This window comes from Eschrichtius robustus, chromosome 14 (assembly GCF_028021215.1).
Source record: "Eschrichtius robustus isolate mEscRob2 chromosome 14, mEscRob2.pri, whole genome shotgun sequence".
Classification (NCBI taxonomy): domain Eukaryota; kingdom Metazoa; phylum Chordata; class Mammalia; order Artiodactyla; family Eschrichtiidae; genus Eschrichtius; species Eschrichtius robustus.
Window position 1 is genome coordinate 39,062,131 of NC_090837.1, and position 27,351 is coordinate 39,089,481.

Sequence of the window (27,351 nt, forward strand, 5' to 3'; positions counted from 1 at the left end):
GATACACAGCAAAGACACTTATGGGGGTAATATGTTGAATTGGTAGGCCTGGCAGACATTTTCCTCAGGTTTGAAGATATAACTTCATAGCATCTTTTTATTTTATTTCATTTTATTTTATTGGCTGCATTGGGGTCTTCGTAGCTGCGCACGGAATTTCTCTAGTTGCAGTGAGTGGGGGCTATTCTTCGTTGCGGTGCGCGGGCTTCTCGTTGCAGTGGCTCCTCTCGTTGCGGAGCACGGGCTCTAGGCGCGTGGGGTTCAGTAGTTGTGGCACTCGGGCTCAGTAGTTGTGGTGTACAGGCTTAGTTGCTCCGCGGCATGTGGGATCTTCCTGGACCAGGGATCGAACCCATGTCCCCTGCATTGGCAGGCAGATTCTTAACCACTGTGCCACCAGGGAAGTCCCTATAGCATCTTTTTAGATTTAAAAAAATGTTAGTTAATTCTCAGTTGCTAGGGCTGCTAATACCACCAGCAACTATCCTCTTATTTCATACTTCCAGAACAGAGGTAAAGTAAGCCGCATCTAATCCCTAAAGGGAGGAAGGAAGACCTGGCAGGATTCAGCTGGGTGATGAAAGTTCCTTTTAGAGTGAGAAGAGGATGGGAAAGATATTCTTGAAAAATGCAGAAAATCTAAAGGATAAGTAACCTTCAGCAGACGTTTGGGCATAAATAATGGGTTGGCCAAAAAGTTCATTCTTGTTTTTCCATAAGATGTAACAGACAAACCCGAACGAACTTTTTGGCCAACCCAATATTTTATGTTAGAATAATTTGACAATAATTACAAACCAAGATTGTTCAAATTGTTCAACTGCAACTATGATCAGAGAGAAACAATAGTAATTTGCTAAATGGCTTTTTAGAGGTTACTTTTTAAAAAGCATGGAAGAGAATGATGAAGTAAAATTACTTCTAATTATACATAATAGATGAGAAAAGAATAAAGCATATATTTTATATTTATCTATGAACTACATCTAATTTATCCTTAATCAACTTCCAAAAAGTAGACAAACTGATTTCTCCTTATTCTGAAAGAGAATTTTCTTGCCCTGATTTAGAAGTCATTTGTTTTAAAATGCAAATTTCGTTAAAAATTTTTTGGGGGGTATAGAAACAAATTAAAATTCACCCTGTTAATCAGGTAGCCTGACTTTCCCTAGCTATTCTGGGAGCTGATTAATTTGCTAATCTGCAGAAAAAGCCATAACCCAGGACCCTTCTCTCAATATCTGCCACACATCTAATACTGAAGAAGGCCAGCTCGTAAAAAGATTTCAGTTTTCTGTCCAGAAAAAAATAAAACTGAAAAAGGCACGCAAATGTCTTTTTAAAAATCACTTAAATTTCACATTTACTTTATTGTAATGTCTTGATAAACATCAAGAGCTTACAATATTTCATTTTACAGTCTTCTCTCTAGTATTTAATGATCTGTACTCAAATATTTGATAAGATGCTGCTTACATGAACTCTGTGATTCTTGTGTAGATGTAGGCTACCCCAAAAGGAATAATACTTTTATAATAGGGCGAATTATGCTTTTTTTTTTTTTTTGACAGTATGCTCTTTATTTTTTTTAAAATTAATTAATTAATTTATTTATTTATTTTTGACTGTGTTGGGTCTTCGTTTCTGTGCGAGGGCTTTCTCTAGTTGCGGCAAGCGGGGGCCACTCTTCATCGCAGTGCGTGGCCCTCTCACTATCGCGGCCTCTCTTGTTGCGGAGCACAGGCTCCAGACACACAGGCTCAGTAGTTGTGGCTCACAGGCCTAGTTGCTCCGCGGCATGTGGGATCTTCCCAGACCAGGGCTCGAACCTGTGTCCCCTGCATTAGCAGGCAGATTCTCAACCACTGCGCCACCAGGGAAGCCCGAATTATGCTTTTTAACCGCTCTCTGCAGTGTGTTTTTGTTGTTGTGTTGTTTTGCTTTCATTCCACCCACTCCCAGTCCAGTACCTAATGAGCTACCCAAATCATTCTTAGAAAAATTGATCTTATTTTTGGAAACTGAGTTTGTTAAACAAAGAGTCAGAGAAAACAAATGTATGTGCATATGTAAATAAAACCAGCACTTTAATGAATAATCATTTCACCTACATTGATAGGCATATAAAATGACCAGGTATCCAAATCTGCCTGAGAATTTGTTAATTATTTAAAGTAACCAACCACAAAACAAAGGGCCCCAAGAAATACCCCAGCCAATGCTGGGGCCAAGATAGCCTATATGCCGTGCTCCTGCTAACGTTCTGGATAGCCAAGGCACATGCTTATGCAGTCATGCTACAAAGCGACACCGATAAATGAGCACAGTCTGTTAGTGGCTTAGAGCCTGTCAGCCAGGCAGACAGGAGTTCTCAGGCCAGGGTCCTAGGAAGCCTGGGACTACCCACCACCTCAGCCCTGCCTGCAGACTAGACTCACCGGGGAGTTTTAGGACACACACAGGCCCCTGGACTCCAGCCCAGGCCAAATGAATCAGAATCTTTGGGGGATGGCATCCAGGGATCAGTACTTTTTCAAAGCTTCCCAGAGGCTTTTACTGTGCAGCCAGGGCTGAGAACCAACTGCTCGAAGAGAATAAGGAAACAGGGTGAGAACTGAGCCAAGAGAGGAGGAGGCTGCACTGACAAGAATGACAAAACCTACCTAGAGTCACTTGGGAAGAGGGAAGTCTAGTTCTACAGGGATTCCCTGCAGTGCACAGAGAAGTATTGCTAAACATCTCATGGCATAAAGGAACACCTGGCACAGTTGAAGCCTTCGATGAATGGTAGCTAGCTATTGCATCATTGTTATTCCTAAAATTATCATTGTTATTCCTAAAAAATATACTGTTCCTAAAATTCTGTATTTACTTGAACATTCTTTTTATTTAAAAATTGTTTAAATATAGAGAATTGTACAATCTTTTGCATACCCGCCACTTACAGCAGTTGATATTACTGAACTGGACTTATCAGTGTTAGAAGAAAATTCTATACGATTCAATGAATTCGTATCCACATCTGGCTGACAGCCTTCCTGGGTTGTTCTGATGGGTAGAGGGAGGAGGGAGAGGTTATCTGGGGGAGCATTCAGGAAAGGGCAGACTTGGGTGGGACACAGTGGTGTTTAGTAGGAAGATACTGAGTGTGGGAAAGGCAGTGCCTGAAGGTGAAAGTCTGACAACTGAACTGTGCCCTGGCTGGTCATGCGCTATATGCTCCTCCTCCCTCAGACCATTACGGTCCTTAATCCCTTGTTAATGCCCCCTTCAGAAAACAGGGCCCAGGAGGGGAAAGAGCCCTACATCCCTCATACCCCATTAGCTTCCAAGGTGGAAAAGCTCAGTAGGAAACAAGAGCAGATTTCTCAAGATCTGAGTCCTTAAGTAACTACCCAAGGCATTGGAGATTGAGGCAAGATCCCTCTCTTTGAAAACCCTCTTTATCTCTACCCTCTTTTCGGCCTGACTTGACTTAAAGCCAGAGCTGAAACGTAAAGACATTGGACAGTCTAAGTTCATGACCTAAGACCACTAATCAGCTTTATGACGTCAAGCCTGTCACCCCACTTCTCCAGTGGTGTCCTCATCGACTAAATGAGGTTTTTAGGATTAGAGGATCCCTGAAGCAGAGCTACTTAAAGTGCCAGTCCGGGGTGAGATAAGGGGCTGGCGTCAGAATGTAAATCAGCACGCTGCTTCTCTCACCAAGAGAGTATTTCTGTGAGAAAAAAAATAATCAGCTCACCTCGGCAGCGTGCTCAGAGCTGAAGGTGGCTTACATTCTCTCGCAGCCCCTCATACTGTCAGGGATTGTGTCAGATAGTTTGAGAAGTAGAAGTTGGCTGACAAACCGCATTTGGAGCAGCACTGCTTTAAAGTATTTTCTGGCTTCTGCTCCACTGTTGCCCCCCGACCCCTCACCAGCTCTAACTTGAACAGGAAAGTACCTGATGGAGGCTTTCCTTTTTCACAGCTTTATGAGACATGATTCACATAGCATACAATTCAGCCATTTAAGATATACAATTCAGGGTGTGTGTGTGTTTTAGTATATTCAGAGTTGTACAACTATCACAATTTTAGAACGTTTTCATCACCCCCAAAAGAAACCCTCCACCATTAGCAGTCACCCCACCTCCCTCCGCCCGAGGCAACCACTAATCTTTCTTTCCATCTCTATAGATTTGCCTATTCAGAATATTTCGTACAAATGAAATCACACAATATGTGATCTTTTGTCTGGCTTCTTTCACTTAGCATAATGTTCTCAAGGTTCATCCCTATTGTAGCATGTGTCAGTACTTTATTCCATTTAAAATGCTGAAAAATATTCCATGGCATGGCTGTACTGCATTTTATTTATCCATTTGTCCATTAATGGACATCCTGATTCCTTCCATCTTTTGGTTATTATGAATAATGATGCTACAAATATGTGTGTACAAGTTATTGTATGAACATATATTTTCATTTGTCAGGTATATACCTAGGAGTGGAATTGCTGCATCATACGGCAACTCAATTTTAAGTTTTTGAGAAACTGCCAGAGTATTTTCCAAAGTGGCTAGGAGGGTTTTCTGGTTGGGTTTAGGGACATAGAAGTCTGCATGACCTTATAAACAAAAGGAGAGGGACCCTTGTGTAGCGTTCAACAAACTCAGGTTTGGCTGAGTTCTTTGTAGATTATCATTCCTAAACTAAGCTGGAAACATGACAGTTCACAAAGTAATCATTAATATTAGGGAGTTCGTGGATAACTTGGATTCCTGGATTCCTGTTCTTGAAAGCCAATCTGCAGAGAGCAAGAAAAGGCACCATTGGGACTTCCCTGGTGGTTCAGTGGTTAAGACTCCGCACACCCAATGCAGGGGGACTGGGTTCGATCCCTGGTCAGGAAACTAGATCCCACATGCATGCTGCAACTAAGAGTTCACATGCCGCAACTAAAGAGACAGTGAGCCACAACTAGGGAGCCCACGTGCCACAACTAAGGAGCCCACCTGCCGCAACTAAGACCCAGTGCAACCAAATAAATTAATATTAAAAAAAAAAAAAAGCACCGTCTACTTCGAGGGCTCCAAGAACCCTGCAGGGGTATCTGAGGATCAGTCTACTGAGACTAGGACTCTGTCTTCTACAGCTCAGAGCCCCAGGAAGGGCAACATGCAGGCTTCTCATTTCCTAGTGAGCAAGGCTTCTGGCTTTCTCTCAATCCTGCAATGACTAATTGGAAATGAGGACAACGTGGTGGTGGAAATATTCTACTTTCTTATTCTGCTCTGCAGGAGCCATAGTAAACCTTATAAATTCTAAGTATATCACCAACATATTTCAGCAAATCTTTTACTTTTGCATTTCTTCCACTCTTAGGAGAACTGCTTACTCTAAATTCCATTTCACCTTTACTAGCTCTTTTGGGTTAATTTCAGTTAGAATCGGTTCCTTCCTGTTTGATCTTTGCTGATTCATCTTTTGTTCTTTTTTATGCCTACCTTAAGGTCTTACTTACTCTGGGTCTGCGCTACATTAAATCCTTTCTGGAACAAGGTGAGGTATAAATACTCATAGAGTTCCTCTAGTCTGAAACAGTAACTGTTTATAGCTCTAAGGCAGAAAGAAGAAGGACTATCAAGGGATCTAAATATCAAACCTAGCTCTAATAATCAATATTGGCATCTCATTTTTGTGATCCATTAGGTTACAAGAAGTATATATTAAATTATAATTCATTTACTCCCTTTAATTTCTTTTCAAAAACAGTTATTCTAAAAGGATATAATTATGTTTTAGTCATTTGCTATCCTTATTTTTTCTTAAGTTAGATGGCATTAGCCTTTATGATACAGATATTTGCTGGAGGTACCAGTTCATCAGAATTCAACCCGATGCACTGTATAAGACACCAGAGATCAAGCTACTCTTATCCTCTCACTTAGAACTCACTGAATTCTTTAAAAGTTAAAAAAAAAAAAAAAATGTATCTAATTACCATCCCTTTGTAAAGTCTCCCAAAGTGTTCTTGGAGATTTTTTAAAAATCTGTGCAAGTTTATGGGTAAAAGTTACTGGGTTGCTGCATTCTTTCGAAGTAAATTTCCAATTAACTTTAAATGCTCAGGGTAGAAAGTTTTTCAAGCTTCCTCCTCCTCTTTTTCTCTCCTCCTTCCTATTTGTTGTGTTCTAAGAGTCTATCCTTTGCTCTACCAATGGTTCCTAAGCGATCTCACCCACTCCTGACCTCCTGGTTCCACTGCGTACCAATAATCCATTCCTTTCTCCAGCCTGTGTGTCTCTTCTGAGGTCCAGTCTAGTACATCCAACTGTTTATGAAAAATTTCCACCTGGATGACCTAAAAGCACCCTCAATATCTAAAACTGAATTTGTTATTTTGATGACACCAAAAGCTTGTAAATTCTCCTAAATTTCCTATTTCAGCAAATATTACCTTTCACCGTATTAGCCTTTTAGAAGTCAGCAAAACTAGACATGCCAACCTTGACTCCCGTCTCTTCACTTCCCACCATACTATTCTTTCTGCCCCATGAATACCCCTCATTTTTCTTCTCTCCCCTTCCTCCCCCTACCTCTGCGTTCACACTCTGGATAGGTCTTTAATAACTGCCTTCTAACAGATTTCCCAGCCTCCAGCCTCCTTCCCCTCCATCACTTTTCTGCCATGGTTCTCCTTCTAAAACATGACCATGACCAAGTTATTTTATATGTCAATTATACCTCAATAAAACGAAACTTTAAAAAAAAAAAGTCAATGGTTCAATACTAGGTTCCTTGGAATTCTACACATGACTCTTCAAAATCTGGCCCTACCCTTCTGGGAGAATTCCTATCACTTCCTGAGTAATGAGAGGGAGCACAGTATAATGGTCAAGAACATAAGCACATAGTCAGCCTACCTGGGTCTGAATCCTGGCTCTGAATTTCTCAGTGAGAGCAAGTTCTTAACCTATTTGTGCCTCATTTTCTTCATCTGGAAAATGGGGATGATGGTGGCTACACTTACCTAAATCACGGGGTTGTTTCTATTGCTGAACATCGAGTACAAAGAGACATAATGATATATTCTACGGACTCAATAAACATTAGATAAAATGATCTTCATTTTTATCCCTCCACAAATAAGTACTTGCTACTATGCTCTTTAATACCTTGCTTTTCATGCTGAGAAAGCTCCCCTATCCCCTCTGCTGGTTCAATACCATAGCCTTCAAGATCCAACCCAAATCCACCTCCACTGCGATATTCTGCTGCCTCCCCTGGGGCAGTTAGTTACTCCTTCCCTCTATGCTCTGTAGCCTTAATAAACCTTCCTGTGGTCACACTGTATTGTGTATATTTTTATGTATCTGCCCATCTCCTGCAACTTAAGTTAAAGCTCCTAAATAAGGGTTAGGGTTGTGTGTAATAATGTGTGCACTCCTTACTCTATTGCCTTGTACAGTGCCTGATTTAGTAGGCATACAACACAGCTTTGCTAAATGAACAGATCCTTATCTCTCACTTTATGGAACTGAATGGATTTTACTTTGCAGCACATTATTTTCTTGAGAGCCTCAGACCATGTCTTCCCCATCTTTGTGTCCTGGAAGCACCTAGAAGGACACACAGCAGACAAGAGCTGCTCAAAAACAATTTGCTTAGTCCAGAGCCAGAGTGACAAGTTCAAATCTTTCCCTTTAAAATACCTACCATCTGTCTACAAGATTCCTAAAGGGCCAGACTAAGTAAGGAAATGTGAACCTTCACCTTCACAAGGCACTTGAGTGAGACCGTAAACACTTTATAACTTTAGCTTTTGAAATCATGTTGATCTTGATACCCTCCAGGACTTAACTTACTATAAAGGAAAGTGCAAGAGCTCTTTTTTTTTTTTCCCCAAATTCTCATAATGTACCGACACAGTGACATGATTGTAAATTTTTATTTCCATCGTGACTTAATTATTTATAGTCTTAATATCATTCTCTATCAATGACCCAGAAAAAAAGTTTCTTTCTATTCTGATAGAATTGCCTTTGACCTGTTGAAGTGGTGAGGGACTAACAGTTGAAAAGCTTCAAGAAAATTTCAGTAAGTGTAATATTTCTCATTCCAACTCACAGGTTAACATCAGACAGAGTGATGATTTTCCAAGAGATGGAAGAACTTCTATCCTAGCAAAAACTTTAGGGGTTAGAGGGGAAAAAAAGCTGATTTAAAATAATATTTCCTCCATGTAAACTGTGGCAGGCAAATAGGCATATAACATGCAGTCAGTCCATTTCATGACGACAGTAAATTTCTTAATTAAAAATGTATTATTGTACTGGTTAATTTTTTTTGTACCAGTTAATTTTTAAAGAAAATATGTTTTGCATTAAAAATGATGTAGATAAATATTTATTGATGCTAAAATATGGTAAGTATAAAAGTTAAGTTATAAAATAAAGTCTTGATTTAAAAAATAGAAATATATTACATTTTAAAATTTAAATATAAGATCTGGATGAACATAGACTAAGGGGGTTCCCCTGGTCGTATAATTATGGGTTTCCTTTTTTTTTCTTATCCATATTTTTCCACAATGAACTTGTATTGTTTACATAATAAGCTATCTTAAATAAAAAGGAATATGTTTTTGTTATAAAACTGGAAATGATTCTTTTAAAAATTAAGCCGTTGTGATTAATTTAAATTTACTTACCAAGAGATTCTCCCCTGCCACTCCTCTGTTGTTAAAAACCACACATCTAAAAACCAGGAAAGTAATTTTTGTTATTTTTACACATGATTCTTACAATATAATATAAAAATCATCTTATTGGCACAGTTTTAGAGCACTGAAAGGTTCTTAAAAATCTGTTCCAAAGAAATGAGGATGCTTGATAATTTCATTAAATGCACTAAAATACATTTCTAGTTCTCTAAATTCAGCATGTGGGTTCAAACCAGAAAACTGTGTATCAAAGTGATGTTAAATTTTCCTACCAAAAGCAGAATTTTTACAACTACTTCCTATGTATATGTGTAGGCCTCCAATAAGTATTATTAAAACAAGTCTGAATACAAGTCAAACTTAAATGTTTTTGCCTCAAATTAAAAAAATACGTCCTCTACCTCTTCTATTTGCAACATTAATAAGCATCTATTCCTATCCTGAGAAACAGCTCTTGTTCCGTCAAGGCTCGGCAAACACAGACACTGGAATTTTACCTGTGGTGAAAACATCACTACAGGTAGAGCTGCAAGGAGCATGGCATCTGGGTTGGAAGGTTGGGCCCCCACTATGCTACTGCTTGGTGTTCAGCTGACCTAGGGGAGGAAAGACTAGCTGTGTGTCCTATAATCCTGTTTGCCTCTCCTAGGTCAATGGTCGTATGTAAAGGGCTTTAGAGCAGTGCTGGCTCACAGTAAGTACACAACAACAGTTAGCTAATTAGTAGCAGTGGTAGTTGCAGCACAATGCTAACCTTTACACAGTCATTCTCCACTGACAAAACTTTCTGTCAACCATAATCCTGGATATGTATTTTTGCCATCCTCAAACAAAATCCTGACTTGTGTCTGCATGGGTTCTCTTTGATTTAGTGAATCTATATTCATGTCAATTAAAATTCATTTTGTTTTGTCTATCTACTTAGCTAATCAATCAAGACCATTTAAGGTTCTAATTTAACCCCTCCCCTTTTTGTATTTAAAGCATTTATTATCTTTATTTTCATGATGTATTTAACACAGAAGAAATAAATACAAAAAGCCTATAATTAAGAATATATGTGACAGGGCTTCCATGGTGGCGCAGTGGTTAAGAATCCACCTGCCAATGCAGAGGACACGGGTTCGAGCCCTGGTCCGGGAAGATCCCGTATGCCGTGGAGCAACTAAGCCCGTGAGCCACAACTACTGAAGCCCGCATGCCACAACTACTGAAGCCCGCATGCCACAACTACTGAACCCCGCGCACCTAGAGCCCGTGCTCCACAACAAGAGAAGCCACCGCAATGAAAAGCCCTCGCACCGCAATGAAGAGTAGCCCCCGCTCACCGCAACTAGAGAAAGCCTGCACACAGTAACAAAGACCCAATGCAGCCAAAAAAAAAAAAAATTTAATTAATTAATTAACTAAATCTATTAAAAAAAAGAAGAAAAATGTTCTAATATCTCAGAAATCTAATTTGAGAAAAGGCTAGAAATATTACATTTTATTGACTAGTCAGAGAAAGATTTTAAATATACTATAAAAACATGCAGAAAAGTTAGGTAGGGTCAGTTAGTCTTTAGTCTTTTCTTGCTAAAAAGAATGGCAAGACAGACAGCCACTTGTATTTACTTGCATAAGCACATAAGTAACACAGGAATCGGGGCTAAAGTTAGTTGTGACCTTGAACCTCGAAGCTTCCCGTCATTTAGAAAAGAACCACTTTCAAAGTGCAAACACTACATAAGGATAAAAATGGCTTCTGGGGCAAGATACCATCATGTGACTGCCCCTGAGAGAAGGGAACAGAATTAGTGAGGGGAAAGAAAACGTTGATCTGCAAACTCAGGAAAAAGCAGCCTATACATCTGGGATTTTCTTCCAAATTACAGACTGGGATGTTTGTAACTTTCCTTTAGGCAACCTTGAAAAGTGGATCACAGCTCTGCTATCTCTTGCTAGAGGAGAAACTGTACTGACGTCTCCATAGGTCTTTGTTTCTGACAATGTCATCACTGTATATACCTCTAGCCTTGGGGATGAGGCAGAGAAATAAGGGAGGATGAAGCAGAGAGCAGCTATGGAGGGAGGCAGAATGACGGCTGCCCTTTGGTCCCTTTCTCCCACTCCAGTTGGTGACAAGCAATTAGCTGCTTTCGTTTAACCCCTTTTCTACCCTGACTGTCATCAGGGGACACTTGACACTTCAGTAAAACGAAAAGAGCAGGCTGTGAAACACCTACTATTCCTAAGACATCTGATAAGCCCCTCTTAACTTTATAACAGCTCTCTCCAAATAAGTTTTACAGTTTCTCCCAATTTTAAAGGGTATGTCTAGGAGGGAAATTGTTCTGCAAAATTTATTTTTCCTACATACTTTAACTATTTAAATTTTCCTCTCAAAACAGGGAAAATATAAATAAAGAGAAGAAATACTAAATAAAAATCTGATATTGAGAACTCTCTATGACAACAGAACACGTTAATTAGGAAAGCAGATGATTTTCACTTAATGAAAATGAGGATTTCTCAACAGCCCAGGATTTCTCAACCTTGGGCACTACAGATATTTTGGATCAAATACTTCTTTGTAGTAGGGCTGTTGAGAACCACTTGGCTGAGAACCACTGTTACAGTGAAATGGGACAGATAGCCTTGAGTCTGCTCAAGCCCAGTGATCTACCAGAATAAAGGGATTTTATCATACAACTTTAAATATTTTCCAGTTCTAAGATTCCACAAGTCTTTGAGTCTATGAATAGAAATAATAATCAGCAAAGGATGGAGTGAGAGGAATATTCAGAGATCATTATGCGGATTTCAGATAATAATAACAGATAATATTTATTAGTGTTTACTACGTGCCAGATTATCTTCTAGGCATTTTACATGAATATTAATATTGGAATGACTCATTCATTCAAAAATGTATTAAACAGACTAGTTACTGAATTAAAGATTGAGTTAGTGCTTGTAGGAGGAAAACAAAATAAAAATATAAGGTTCCTGGCCTCAAGAAGAGTATAACCTAATTAGGTTGAAAAGAAATGCATTATACTTTCAGATGAGTGACCACAACAAAAGTGATATCACAAGGTAGTATGTGATTCAATGTCCAGCGAGTGGTATAGATAATAAAGCCTTATGAGGTTAGGATGGGCAAAATTCATTAGGAAAGGATTCATGAAAAAGGCAGATAGATCTTATGCTGAGACTCAGAAAATGGTAAAGATTTCAGCAGAAGGAAAATGTGAGATATAATATGGGCTGAAGGGAGCAATGTGAGCAAAGATATAAGGTAGGAATGTATAAAAGTTTCTGAGGGATGAGAAAATAGATCATTTTAGCTGAAACATGACTACATAGTAGGATAACGATAGAAAATAAAGATGGAAAAATAGGTTAGCATCAAAATAGGCATAGGGTTCAGAATGCCAGGTTAAGAAAAGACGACAAGGAAGTTCTGCTTCCAGAAATGTCATGGTAGCTCCTACTGGGCCAACCCTTCCATAGAATAAAAAATAAGTGCTTGATAAATTATAAAGGTGATGGAGAACAACCAAAGCAGGCAGAAACTAAACGGGAGTTGACACTTGGAAGAAAAAAATGCCATTGGATGAGTTTCTTTTCACAGCTTTTTGGCTGAGGGGAGGCACCAGCTGGTATTAGTAATGGATAAAAGTCAAATAGAAATGTTCAATCTCATGGGCTTGAAAACCAGAAAACAGAGTTTGATGCAACTACAAAAGTTAGAGAAAGGGGGAAATCTCAGAAAAGAGAGAGATACAGAGGCAGAGTCCTAAGTTCCGGATTTAAAAAATGGTCACAAAATCTGGCTGAGCATTCTGTGATGTAGACTCTAAGCAGTCCAATTAAGGATAAAAAATTGAACAGAGATTTCAGCTGCTGTCTACTACAGAGGGGACAGAGTTTGAATTTGAGTTTACCCAAATTATCTGCCTGATAAACAAAAATCAGTCATTAGAAAATATATAGAAACTCTTTTTAAAAAATATAACAGAATTCAGAGTCTCTACAATGGATCATTCAAACTGTCCAGAACAAAATCTAAAATTACTAGACCATGAAGAAACAGAAGAACATGACCCATACTCAAGAGATAAGATAATCAATGTAACTGATCCTGAGACAGTCCAGGTGTTAGAATTAATAGGTGAGGATTTAAAGCAGCTATTATAACTATACTCAAGGACACAGAAGAAAATAAGCTTGTAATGAATTTTTTTTTAAAAAAAGGAAATAGCAGCAGAGGAATAAAACCTATCAAAAATGGAAAATCTAGATTAAAAAAATACAATATCTGAAATAAAAAGTTCACTGGATTTGCAAATTGCAGTTCCAATCTCAACATGAGGGAGAAAAAAAGATTGAAAAAAATGAGTAGAACGTCATTGATTTTGGGTACATTATCAAAAGATCTAACATACATGTAATTTTGGTCCCAGAAAGAGAGGAGAGAATAGGGCAGAAAAAATATGTGAAGAAATAATGGCCAAAATTTTTGCAAATTTGATAAAAAGACACAACTAATCGACTCAAAAAGAGAGAGAAAAGCGAAAGGGGAATGAGGGAATCAAAAATCAGAAAACAAATACTAAAATGATAAACTTTATATCTACCATATCAATAATGACATTAAATGTGATTGAACTAAAAACTCTAATTAAAAGGCAGAAATTGTCAGACTGGATAAAACCTTCAGGACCCAACTATATGCTGTCTACAAGCAATACACTTTAAATATAAACACAGATATTTTGAAAGATAACATATAAAAAAAGATATATCACGTAAACGGTAAGCATAAGAAGGCTGGAGTGGCTACGGTAACATCAGATTGATATCACAACCAGAGATAAAGAAGGACATTTCATAATGACATAAGAGTTCATTCATAGGAAGATTAACAATCATAAATGTATATGTGAGTAATAACAGAGTTTCCAAATACACAAAGCAAAAATGGACAGAATTAAATGGAATCAGAGAAAATCCACAATCATAGTTGATTTTAACATCTTTCCATCAAAGAGACAAAAAAATTAATAAAGGTATAAAGTGTATCAATAACACTATCAACTGTCTTAACCTAACTTACATTTATATAACACTACATCCAACAGCATAATACACATTCTTTTTAAAAAATGATAATACCTGAACATTTCCAACCTCACTAAGGTCATAAAGGGATTATGACAGATAAACATAATTCATGTACCTTCTTCTAGAATATGAAGCATCAGAAATCAAACACGTAGTTAACAAGAATATATTACTGACTGTATTAATACCCAACTGCTGATTATCACATGGTAATGGAGAACACTGAAAGTTACATTCATAATTCAAGAACCTCATTCTCTTGTTTCAACTCTTTCCCTATAAAATCTATTCCCTGAGTAGGAAACATGACTTATTTGCCTGTCCTGTCTTGAATTCCCCTCATAAAACTGAGTCCTATGATATTACAGGTCTACATTATCCTGATAGGCAACAATCATGGGATTTGAGGAGCTACTTGTTCCCAAGTTAGGAGCCTGAGACATCCAAGGGCGTAAAAAAGTAGTAAAGGAGAGTTTTCAAAAATGACCAATTTTTCAAATAGCCTAACAGAAATCATACATTTTTCTGCAGCAAGGCTGTACAGGTGAACCTTAACCCTGTCACACACTGTCTAATTTTGGTGAAATTACTAACACTGTAGTTCTGTTTTTGGTTGGTAGAATGGGGATAATAATACATATCTTGGAATTGAGTACATATTAAATAAGATAACCTATGTATAGCACCTAGTATGGGGCCTATCATGCGGCAGGCACTCAACTAAGCTAAATTTAATTATAGTAAACAAAAATGGCAATTCTAATTATTTTTTGCTGATCATAAGCTCTAAGTGGCCCTACGAATTTAAAACAAAAAAAGACCAACAAGTTAATATTTAATTAAATGCAATTTATTAGGCATAATATTTCAAAACCAGTGGCCACAAGGGGAAAAAGAGTCAAAGTTATCTTTGATGTGAGGAAGCTAAAAACCTTATTATACAATTAACATCAAGAGTTCTCTTTCAGCAATCTCTTAAAATATTTTACTGGAATCTTTTTTTTCCCATTAGCTCTCTCATTTTCCCTAACATTTACTCAGTTGCTTTCTGACGTTCTCATATTTTATCTTACTCATTTGAATTCTAGCTAGGTCTCTTTGGTATTTCTGTACATTCTGTTAACTTAAGACCCAGTTGAACTAACCTACAGAAAACCCTATTTAAGAACAAAAGTGTTCTACACTAATTATATGAACTAATAGGAATTATTCCAGTGTCACAGATCACTGCTGGCAACTTTATTTCCCAAAACCGAGTCAGAGACATGTATGTGTTCCAGGATGCAGATTCCAGCGGCCGCTCCATCTTAGCAAGGCATTACCTTCCTTCTCCCTGTTCCACCCGCTGCCTGGCCAGTCACACTGCTATCTCTGGGCCCTCCTGGGATGGTTTCTCACCTGGTAATAGGGCTGAGACAGTAAGTACCTCATTTTCATCTGACCAGACTAAAAGAGCAAGGCTCTTTTCTAAGCCAGACAATGGCCTGACTCACTCCTTTAACTTTCATAGCTTAATACTTTAAAAAATGTTCATCATGGGCCAAGGTTCTTCATATACATTACATGCAATCCTTATAACCCTATGAAGTCTAGGTATCTGTACAGATGAGACAATTGAGGCACAGGGTGACTAAATAATTCATCCCTGGATACACAGGTAGTGTGTGACAGAGTTGGGATCTGAATGCAGGCAGATCTGACTCAGTGATCCACTTAACTAGCTCACTACACTGCCCTGTGCTGTCTAAACTAGTGACATTAAAGTCTCTTTTTCCAAAGAGGATGGGTGCTCTGAACATAGGGTACCCTTTGAGTGCATGCCAGCTCTGATAAAAAGAGCTTTGTGCCTGAAAGTTTGTTAATTAAGGTATCATTTTATAGTGGAACATCCAGCAGCTCTATTCCCTAGAGAATAGGATCACTTGTCGGTATCCACCATAACTTTTCCCAGAAATGCCATTAAATAAGCTAAGTTCTCTATTCAGTGCTTTCTAACACTTAGCATTATTTCATCTACCCAGTCTCATGAATAATCAGTTAACTGACTCATTCTCAAAACTTTAAAAATCAAATTATTTTAACAACAAATGATAAAAATACTTTGAGATAAAAACATTCTGGTGTTAATTTTAAATGACATCTTATCTAAGATACTGCTTTTAGATTGGAGAGTAGTCACAACTTGTCTTTTTGTTTCACTGCCTGATTTTCCTTAGTTCAACCTCCCCTTCCTTCCTCCCTCAGGAAGAGTCTTTGGATGACCCTCCAATGTACTCCTAATGCTTCAGAAAATGCTAAACGTCACCTAAAGCTTAGTCTCCGCTGGTGCTACTTCCTCTAAATAAAAAATGTGCAGGTCCAAACTCCAAACTGGAAAGGGATGGAACATTTAAAAGTAGTCAAATTTTAACCTCTTTAAAATCATCTCCCACTTCAAATCTCTCAGAAAGATAAATTATGGACAATGGCATCCTTGCTACCAATAGTGGGCTCTGCAGTGAAGCACAGGAGATCTTGATCCTATCAAACCACAGAAGAAAATCAGTGCTTTCTGTAAGTATTTTTTTTAAATGTGGCAAGAAGGAAATTTCTTGAAACATAAGCCTACAATCTTGACAAATTCCTCAGTTGATCCCTTTGCCCTCTTCTGCTGTTTCTCTCCTTTCTCTGTCAAAACTTAACAAATGTGTGACCCAGGAATTCCCTGGAGGTCCAGTGGTAAGGACTCTCTCTGCGTTTCCACTTTAGGAGGCCTGGGTTCCAACCCTGGTCAGGGAACTAAGATCCCGCAAGCCGTGCAGCCAAAAACAAAAAACAAAAAAACCCCAAAACAAACAAACAAAAAATGTGTGACCCACTCCTGCTCTTGTCTCCTGAGGTCATCTTTGCCACAGCAGTTGGGCTTCCTTCCTCCTGCTCTAATGAATCTTCTCAAATTGTGCTTTATCCACCCTCATTCTCCTTGCCCTTTCAGCTGCATCTGACCCTGCTGACCTATTTCTTCTCTCTATAAAATGTCTCGCTTGCTTCTGATAGTCCAGAATCCTGGCACTTGCAACACTCTGACCAGTCAGTGCTAGAGACTGTCAGTTATCTCCCAATATCCACCCTCCCCTTTTTCCCTCAGTAACAGAATCCCCCAATTTCAATTAGGTACATGGCTGCGCAAAATAAAGATTTTACTTCCAAACCTCCCTTCCAGCTAAGGAAGAGCAGGCCCACGTGACAAAAGCAAAACTGGTATGCATACTTGCTGGAAAGCATCTTTAAAGGGAGATGCTGCATTCTCTAGTCTCCCTTTTTTCTCTTTCTTGGGTGTTAGAATGCAGATGCGATAGCTGGAGCTGAAGCAGCCATGGGTTATGAAGCAACATGATAAAAGAAACTTAGTTTTCTGACACTATAGAGTCCCAATCTACCTTCTTGGATTTTCACGTGAGAGAGAAATAAACTTGTATTTTGTTTAAGTCACTGTTATTTTGAGTTTTCTGTCAGTTGTTGCCAATCCTGGTCCTCTCTAATGCATTTCTTCCCTACTACTGAATACTCTTTGTCACTTCCACTAGACTGTGCAAATGCTCTTTGGGAATATAGGTTCTGATACTGTACTTTACTATACCAAAATACTTAATGACTGACCTAGATTTCAATGAGCTTATTAGTACATAATTCTGGATGGGTCACTTTTTTTTAATATTAGTTGGGGGTGGAATAAAATAGTAGATGAAGGCTCTCAGTAAAAGAGGTCAGAGTAAAAGATGATTAAGATGCTCTCAGAGTTACTGTTTTTCTCCCTGACTTTAGTTGAAATGCTGTAACTTAATTCAGAGAATGGGTAAGAGATTTAAGAAAATAGGATATTATCCTGGTATACAAAATAATATCTATTCAGCTATATTACTGAATAGAATTTTTTAAAAAGAAATCTTGAAGAAATGGATGAGATTTCTAACTACTTTATCAATCATATGGGTGTAACTTATTAGAGGGAATGACTTTTTCTCCAGTCCTCTGGTTTCTATGAGGGCTTCTCTCTAAATGCACTCCTGGCCTCCTGGCCTTTCTTACTTCACGTGCCCTCCAGGAGATGAAGGACTTGCCTGATTGATACAATTTTGAAGAATGACTGGGTCGTCTGGCTCAGCAAGTTCTCTTCTCCTCTCAGGGGCAAGTTTATTCAGGGAGTACATAATGTACTCTGCCAATGAAGGCGGCCCAAGTATTTCCCATTCAACTCCATTTCCTTTTGACTTCTTAACCTTTACTCACAATTACCTTAAACGAACCTTAGCTTAGTTTCCTTTCATTATTAATTTTGAATTAGTGGACCTTAACAGAAAAGTTTTGTTAGTTTTCAGGTACAGGAAAAAAAATTTACTTAACAGTAACAACAGTAAACCCTTATGTTTCATTTGTCCATATGCCAGGAGTTAGGTTTTCTCTGAAGTCTAAACCATATCTCACCAGTAAAGCATCAATGGTTCCCTGGTGAACTGACAGAGTCCATGACCCTCCCTACATACTCAAACTGCACATAAGATAGTAACTGGGGCCTGAAGGCAAGTGCACCCTCACGCTATTGGGGTGCTTGTACTGCCTATGCAGCTCCACTGTATAAGAGACATTATCATAATATCAAAGCAAGGAAACTAGATGTTTCCCAAGAGGTAGGTTTGCTCATACTTGCTCTTTAAACTATAAAAAAATGTTCTACTTTGCTCAGGGAACAGAAGGTCTAGGAAGGAAGACAAAACATTTCTAAAGACCCATTTTGTTCAAGGCATGAAACCAAACACTTTACACATTCTAATTCGTTTAAACTCTGTAGTAAGTGAGAAGCTACATTGGGGAAGTTAACAATTAGTTGCCTAGGGTCACTCAGTAAGTGGCAGTTCCAACATTTGAACCCAGACCTGGCTCTAAAGCCCATGCACATTCCCCCATATTACACAGCCTTCCCCAAGCTCTGTTACCTACTGGATCCCATGCAAGGCTATCAGTGACTTAGATCTGTTTTGCAACCTAAGGACTCAACACAGCCTTGTGCCAAAGTTCCAGATCCATTTTTTTCATCAGTGGTCTTTGAAACTACCTAGCTGTCTGCGGTAGATTGTAAACACATTTAATAGCCCTTCCTATCAAGAGGAGGAGTCTAAATTCCTACCCTCTGACTCAAGGGTGCCCACATGACCTGACTACAACATGGCAGAAGCAACATTGTGAGAGTTCTCAGCTTGGGCCTGAAGAAGCCTGGCAGCTGTCACTTTTGCACTCTTGGAACACTGTGCCGCCCAGTGAACTTGGGGTGAGCCTGACGGTGGATGAGAGACCACATGGAGCTGAGATGAGTCATCCCTGCTGATGGCTCCCAAGCCCAGAGTTGTCCAGGCTGCTGACCACAAATGCACGAGTGATCCCGGCCAAGACCAGAAGAACCACCTGGCTGAGCTCAGCCCAAATTGCTGGCCCACAGATTGTGAGCAGAAATGTTGTTTTTAGCCACTAAGTTTGGGGAGAGTTTGTTATACAACAAAAGCTAACCCTCTCCGACCTAGATTCAGAGATTCCTTGCAGTTAGAAACAAATGAGGATAGGTCCAAAGGCCACTGAAAAGTTTACTGGTCATTGCTTACTTATGCATTCTGCTACCTTCAAGCCCAGTGTGATTCAGCGTTAGAGTTCTCTAAACCCAACTAAGCTGGGTCTTCAAGCAGCTGACAGTGATCTGGTCCAGCCTTACCCTCTCATAGGCTCCTTATGGTAAGGACAATTCCCACAACTCTTTGTATCTCCTCACAGTACCCAGCGTAGAGCCTTCCTTCTATCATACATTCTCAATAAAATTTCTGAATCAGTAGAAGAGATTTTAACCCTTAGGGAAGCTAGAACCTTCCTACATCTTTGAAGCACAGTGTAACAGTAGCCATGGTAATAAAATTTGGCAACTTTTACAAGTAATGGAAAAAAGCCATGCATACTGGTAACTCTAGAGCTTATGAGATTCAGTCCTTGAGTTTCAACTACATTGTGTTTTGTTTGTTGGTTGGTTTTTGTTTTTTTTATTTATTGAAGTATAATTGATTTACAATGTTGTGCTAATTTCTGCTGTACAGGCAAGTGACTCACTTATACACATATATACATTCTTTTTTTTTAAATATTCTTTTCCATTATGGTTTATCCCGGGAGATTGGATATAGTTCCCTGTGTTCTACAGTAGGACCTTGTTGTTTATCCATTCTAAATGTAATAGCTTGCATCTACTAACCCCAAACTCCCAGTCCATCCCTCTCCCTCCTCCCCTCCCCTGTCGACTACATTGTTTTTAAAAGCACTTTCTAAGTCTTGGGAGACAGTTCAGGCAAGGTATAGAATCAGCAATTTAAATATGCACAAAAGGCTTTATAATCTGTATTTTCTGAGCATGACTAAGTTTTGGCAAAAAATTGGAATCAAGCCTCATATCTAACTGAATGGTGCTTAAACATTGTATCCAATGATATCCAATGATAAATTCCTGCTATTGCTTATACTGCAAATTTAATTGGAACCATAATTCTGGAACACCATATCAAAGCTTTCAAGAGACTGTCACCTCATGAACAAAATAGACTTTATCTGTAAAAGATCAGAGTTAACTTGTTAAAATTGAATTAGCTATTATGGCATTTTCTTCTTTATATCAAAATGTTTTTATTAACATAAAGTCAATATCAGTTTTTCACACAAGTGTTTTGAGTTTAAGAAAAGATACAGCTTGACTTTAAATGCAACTCAGAGTGTTCCACTACAATAATTACCATTGGCTAAAAAAGACTGAGGCTCAAAAAAGCAGTACCTTTCACAATGAATCTGCTTTGAAATTTTAGAATGGAACCAGAAACTTAAAGTTGCTAAGTTGCTTGCAAAAATTAAATAGTATCTGGTGACTGAGTTGAATAATGATTACTTAAAAATGCTGTGCCATCATTAACTGGACCCTAGCCATGTTCACCTGCAAACTCAGGTGGACAGAAAAGGCACAGATCACCTTTGGAAAAATAAGGATGACCTACAAGCTGATTCTGAATATTTTTTACACTTGGGATCTGAGCTGATGAGGCAAGATTAGTGGATCCAGCGCCCAAATGTGTAGTATGACATGAGGGACATTGTGCAGTCTCTCAGGGGTTTGTAATTGCTATTCTCCTAGCAATCCCTTCACTGTGGCCTACTGCTTCTTAGCCCTGGGTCCTATGTCAATTCCTAAGTGATTCTAATTTCATGCATTCATTCAACCAAAATCTGCTGAGTGCCTAAGTGCTATTTCCTGTGCAATGATTCAGTTATGCATTTTCCTGAAAAAAGAGGGAAAGGAGGAAGCAGGGAAAAATAATAATTTAGGAGATTGCATAATCCATGCAAGAAATAACAAGTATTTCGGAAACAAACATGCAGACATATTTAAGCTTCATTTAGAATGAATTAAGTGAAAAACAGAAGAAATCTTTCACTGGTACCTGTATCCCAATTCTTCACTAAGGTGAATCATATGAAGGATATACGATTCCTTGCTTGTTCCAGTGAGGCCAGGCAACAATAAGATAGTAGGTCTGGTGCTGGCATCCATATAACACTTACTGTTATCATCATCAAACCAGTCCAGTGAAATCTGTCCTCCATCTGCAGTTTTAATAAGTTCACTGAAAGAAATAACACAAAAGACATACTCTTTTAGTGTTTCAAGTCATGTCTTAATATTAGTTCCTAATTCTCTCTCTCTCTCTCTCTGTATATATATATATGCCATTATTTGGTCCTCTCAAAATAACTTTTTTCCAGCATCCACTAACACACACGTCACTTTCTTTCATCACATGAATGTCATGAAATTAGTATCATAAAGCATTTCCAGCAAGATCAGTAAAAGATAGTATGTAAAAATGGGCTTCAAACTACTTCAAATATTTATCTTAATCATTTCCTCATTACTCTGAAATACCCAGCATTTAACCCCTATTTGACTGAGGTCACCCAAATAATTCAACAGGGAATCTTGAATAAGTAGACTGCTGATCTGATCACCGCTCTAGCCGTTTCACTCAATAATGCAGTCTCCTCACAGAGCATATTGCAAAATTTGCTTCTTAAACATTTCAAAGTACTTCTCACATAGTATCTATGAACTTGAAGAATTTTCCCAAACGAATAGTCAAGTTCCAGGCAACAAAAGAGACTCCAGAAGGACTAGATGACTCAGTAAAATTAATAATAGGCACCATTTAAATCTCCTGGTTACTGATATATTCTGGACCATATCTTTAACACCTCAAGGACTTTATCCACAAGAACCCATTTGCTTATCAATACAAAGTCCTTTCACTGGGGTCCATCACAGAAAATCCACATTAATTGGCATCCTTCTCACCCCCACCGCCAGCTCAATGCATATCATCAAAGGATCTAGGTCCTCAGGGACAGAGGCATGACAAATTGGAAAAAGAGTAACCCCCAAACACTTCTCTCATCTTAGAAAATAAACCATTTACATCAGAGCACCTCCCCCCAACAGTGGTGAAAGGTAACACCTGAATATTTTCCTGCAGCTGCGTGTGTATGTGGCAGACGTGCCTTCCACCTTCATTCCCCCTTGCTTTTCTATATACTTAACTAAACCGGAGGTTGTATTAACCAAAAACTGGGAGTATGCAAAACACTGTGATTTTGAAGAAATGACTGAAAATGGAACTTTACTTACTTCCTATACTTCACCGGAGGCTTGGAAGTGATGAAAGGTCTCAGCAGTGTCTGTCCTCGACTCTCCCAGCACCAGACCGTCGGGTAGTACGTTTCTGTCACCACAGGACAGTGGTCCTGAAGGAAGCGGCTGAAACTCTCACCCCCTGTCACTAACTGGGGCTTCTGTGGGGAAAGCCAGTATCAGTGAAGTGTCCAGAACAAAGTTTCTGCCAACTGTAAACCAGAAACAAGCGCAAACTCGTCCCTAGCGCGAGATCCGTCTGATTACATATCCTTCTGGAAGCCTGATGCAAATAATTCAAACGCAACGAACTTAACAGTGGTTTATTAAACCCTTCTAGGGAATGGAGAGAGTTGACACACGGGAGTCATCCTCAGAAGTGCTAGAGCATCCCGGAGCTGCTTTACCAGGTTAGCGAATGGTGACAGGGCAGTGCCGCCCGCGCCGAGGTCAGCAGGGTCCCGCGCGCTCAGAGGGCGTCCATCAGATGCCGGGGAAAGGGCCCCCCGGACGGCCCCAGACACTCGCCCCAGACAGCGGCACCTCCGGCTTCGCCTGCTGCTGTCACTCCCGGCAGAGCTGCCCGCGGCCCTGCGCCCGGCGCCCGCGCCATCCCCCGGCTCACCTTGGCAATGCTGCTCATGTAGTAGCAGGCGTAAGCGAAGCTGAAGCCCAGGATCAGGGATAAGCCTACTCCCGAACCGAATAAACTGATCCGGACTTGATGCTCCAGGTAGAGCGAGAGCTCCCGGGAGAGCATCCGCAGGTCCATAGCTAAGCGCTGCATGGCCCGGGGACCGCGGCGCGCGGGTGCTGCGGCTGGAGGCCAGTTAGCGGGCAAGCAGCGAAAGCGGGCGCGGCGGCGCCGCCGCGGACCCTTGACCAGAGCGTCTCCTGCCGGGCTGAGCCGGGCTTCCGCCAACGGGCGCGGCCCAGTGGCCCCGGGAGGCGTAGCCCGGCACGCTGTACTCCGCCGGCTCCGCCCCGGCTTCCCCCGGTCCGCCCCCCACCGCCTGCCACTCAGGAACCTTCTTGCGGCGCGTTTCCAAGCTTGGCCCCCGCGACGGCGGATGGCGTTCTCTCGGCCGGGTCGCAGTCAGCCTAAGTGAACCCCCAGAGTGGGGAGAGAGCGGGTGCCATTTCGGAGAAGGAAATGGGTCTGGCAGCGCGCGTTCAGGCCCCGGGGCGGGCACCTGCCCCAGTGACCTTGAACCATTCCGCAAGGGTCTTGGTTAATCCTTCCGGTAAACTAGCAGGTTTAGGGTGCCCAGGAAGTGTACGCTGGAGTTGTAAGATTTGGGGAGTTAATGTCAAAGATATGTTAGGTGAATGCACTATGTAGTGAAAAAAAATCCTACATCCCCCAGGAAGTTGTGTTGCCCCCAAGACTATCAAAAGAGAAAAAATAGTCTATAAACATTCAGTAGTGAAGGCATTCATAATTGACTTTAAATCTCTCTGAATCCTTTAAGTAGCTAAGTGTGCCTTAAATGAGAAGTGGTTCCAAAAAATAAATGAGGAGATCAAGAATAGGAACTGGGATTCAACATTTTTAAAAGCCTATCTGTGGTTCATTAATGCTCTGAATTTATAGACATATGGAAATTCAGTTACCTAATGTACAGACAAGAAACCATTTATGAAGTAGGTCCTCCTAGGCTTATTTATGGCAACATGACTAAAGTCAGGAGATAGACATCTAAAAGGATTAGAAGATTTAACAATCCGTTATTATGAGCTCCTCCCACCAAAAGTTACCAGGAGTAGCAAGGCTCAGATAGCAAAAGGAAAAAAGGCAAGGGCTGTATAGACTATGACAAATTTCACAGGATATAAATTAGTGATAGGGAAATGGAATGGGCAATTTATTTTATTTGGCTATGATTTGGTCATTGCAACTTGATAGTTGCCAGTACCCAGAATAATTGTTATCTTCACTGAGCCTGTTTTATCTTTTAATCTGTAGAACAGTAATTTCTGCTTTATAGAGTTGTTAAGATGACTAAATGAAATAATGTATGCATTAGCCTCCAGCTGAATATAAGTAATTCTCTTTCACTCGCTGGCTCTTGTACTTGAGCACACCCAGAAACTCAAATGCACATGGCAGTTGCCATACTTGACAATTTACATGCAGCATTCTTTGCAATACCTGCACCTGCCTTCTACCCTGCCACCGATACATACAAGTATATTTCATTTTGCTTAAGTTTGAAGTGAAAATATCATAAAATAAAATCAGATACTTCATAGGCATCACAGTGTGTAGAAAGCATGCTGACCTGGGAATAAACAACTCTGAACTCATCCACCAAACTCAGGCAAACTATTTACTCTTTCGGAGCCTCAATTTCTTGTCTATAAAATAAGATGGTTGAAATGGAAGAGGCCCAAGTTTCTTTCCTATAAGAAGAACATTCACAATCTTCCTTAAGACAAGAACAATTACTTCCAATTTAGATGAGGATATGAGAGCTCAGACCCCAACACAATCCTTGGTGATCTCTTCCTGCTGGTGCTCATGCCTTTGTATAATCCTTTCTCCTTGAGTGCAGGTACAACCTGTGACTTCTAGCCAATAAACTATGGTAAAAGTGATGCGATGTCACCACACCTGGGATTACATTATATTATATGACTCCAGCTTAGCAGATTGGAGCTAAAAGCTCTCCTGATCACCTTTTAATACTTACTGCACTAATTGCAGCCCTAACTTTAGCACTAACAATCCCTAACACTAGCGAAGTTCAACCTTAGCACTAACAATCTGATTTCCAAGTGATTGATTTCTTTGGGAGGAGCAGTATACCCTGGGAACTGAAGCAAGAGACTTCAGGATGAGAAAAGGAGTTAAAATAAGGAAGGGCTCAACTAACAGGCAAAAAGTCATGTTGGAAAGGAGGAATGTACATGTGAGACGCCCTGTGGAAACCTAGGCAAGAAACAAGTTGAACTTTTTGAAAGCTTAAGAAGTGGTGAAGGGGGCAGATGAGTTTCTGGTTCACAGCCCAATCTGTACTGTTTAGATTTATCACTGTGATCTCTAAAGCTCCCCTCAAGGTTAATTTGTGTTTATTAGATTCAGAGTATGGCAGCCAAGTAGTATGCATAATAGGGAGATAAATTAGCCTGTTTCCTCCAAGGTAACTGGAGTCATTTGGGAATACCTTCCTATGGAGCAGATTAATTTACAGATTCTAACCCAACTGGAGGAACATAGAGTTGATGCTTCTTCTTCCTCCTTCCCCAGGGAAAAGCCAAAGACATGCTTTGTGTAAGATAGAATGACATACAGACAGACAGAAAGAAAAAGAGAAGCTATCATATGGGTTTCAATTGAAGTGGTTGAGGTCAAAATTATCTTAATAGAACTTCAATAACTAGCCTTCATGCAAAGATGCAGCTTTCTGATCATATGTAGTTGGAGAGAGAAAGATTTTTGGCCACCTTGACATCTGTGAAAACACTCTGCCCTGTTAATTCCCAAGTAGCTTGTTTACAAGTAAACGTACCCATAGTAGGCAAGTGTGGAGTGGTCATGTGAAACACTGCAAGAATGTGATAAAATCAGTTCTTAAGCAAGGCAACTCATTTAAGTTAAAAAAAGAAAGAAAGAAAGAAAAGAAAAGGAAAAGAGAATAGTATGTTCTTATGTTCTCAGTTGAGTACCTCCAAACTTACCTGTATACACACTCACACTTGTATGACTGATGGGATATGGCCCTTGGGGACATAGAAAGAGGAGGATGATACCCAAACACAGGTGAAGGCAATGTCCTTTCCTACTTCATCAAAGATCATAACCTATGGGAGGCAGAATTCTAAGACGTCCTCCTCTCAAGATTCCTCCCCGTGATGTTCAGGTTTACCTCGGAGATATTGTGTTTGGTTCCAGATCACTGCAATAAAGCAAGTATCACAATAGAGCAAGTCACACAAATGTTTTGGTTTCCCAGTGCATATAAAAGTTATGTTTACACTATAGTCTATTAAATGTGTAATAATAGCATTATGTCTAAAAAATGTACATACCTTAATCGAAAAATACTTTATTGCTAAACAAATGTTAACCATCACCTGACAAAGCAGGGTTGCCACAAACCTTCAATGTGTAAGAATGCAATATCTACAAAGTGGAATGAAACAAAGCACAATAAAATGACGTATGCCTATACTCACCCTTGTATAATCCCCTCCCCTTGGGTGTGGGTGGGATGTGTGAATATGTGTGAATGGGATATCATTTCTGTGATTATGTTACATTTTATGGCAAAGGTGAAGCGATTTTACAGGTATAACCAAGGTCTGTAATCAGTTGGCTTTGAGTAATCAAAGGGGAGATTATCCTGGTTGGACTGACCTAATCAGATGAGCCCTTTAAAGGAGGGTCCAGGGGTCAAACATGGAAGAAGTCAGAGATTTTTCCTTCTGCTGAACTTTAAGAAGCAAGGCTCCATGAGTTCTAAAGCTGCAAGAAAATGAATTCTCCGAATAACTACGTGAACTTGGAAGAGGACCCTGAGCCTTAGATAAGAGTACAGCCTTGGGACTTCCCTGTAGGTCCAGTGGTTAAGACACGCCTTCCAATGCTGGGGGTGCGGGTTCAATCCCTGGTTGGGGAGCTAAGATCCCACATGCCTTGCGGCCAAAAAACCAAAACATAAGACAGAAGCAATATTGTAACAAATTCAATAAAGACTTTAAAAATGGTCCACATCAAAAAAAACTTTAAAAAAAAAAGAGTACAGCCTTGGGAATTCCCTGGCGGTCCAGTGGTTAGGACTTGGTG

At 39.7% G+C, this 27,351-nt stretch overlaps 1 protein-coding gene across 2 annotated transcripts in view; it reads right to left on the reverse strand.

The window, feature by feature from the left end:
• The window catches only part of ABHD3 (abhydrolase domain containing 3, phospholipase), a 44,224-nt gene extending 20,773 nt beyond the window's left edge, over positions 1-23,451 (reverse strand). For both annotated transcript variants that reach the window (XM_068562963.1, XM_068562962.1), the window contains exons 1-4: positions 23,188-23,451; positions 22,560-22,723; positions 21,322-21,504; positions 8,702-8,747 (exon numbers count right to left, since the gene is read on the reverse strand). In XM_068562963.1, coding sequence (XP_068419064.1) covers positions 8,702-8,747; positions 21,322-21,504; positions 22,560-22,723; positions 23,188-23,349 — 555 coding nt within the window. In that variant the 5' untranslated portion in view covers positions 23,350-23,451. The remainder of the gene's footprint in view (positions 1-8,701; positions 8,748-21,321; positions 21,505-22,559; positions 22,724-23,187) is intronic.
• Between the last annotated feature and the right edge of the window lie 3,900 nt (positions 23,452-27,351).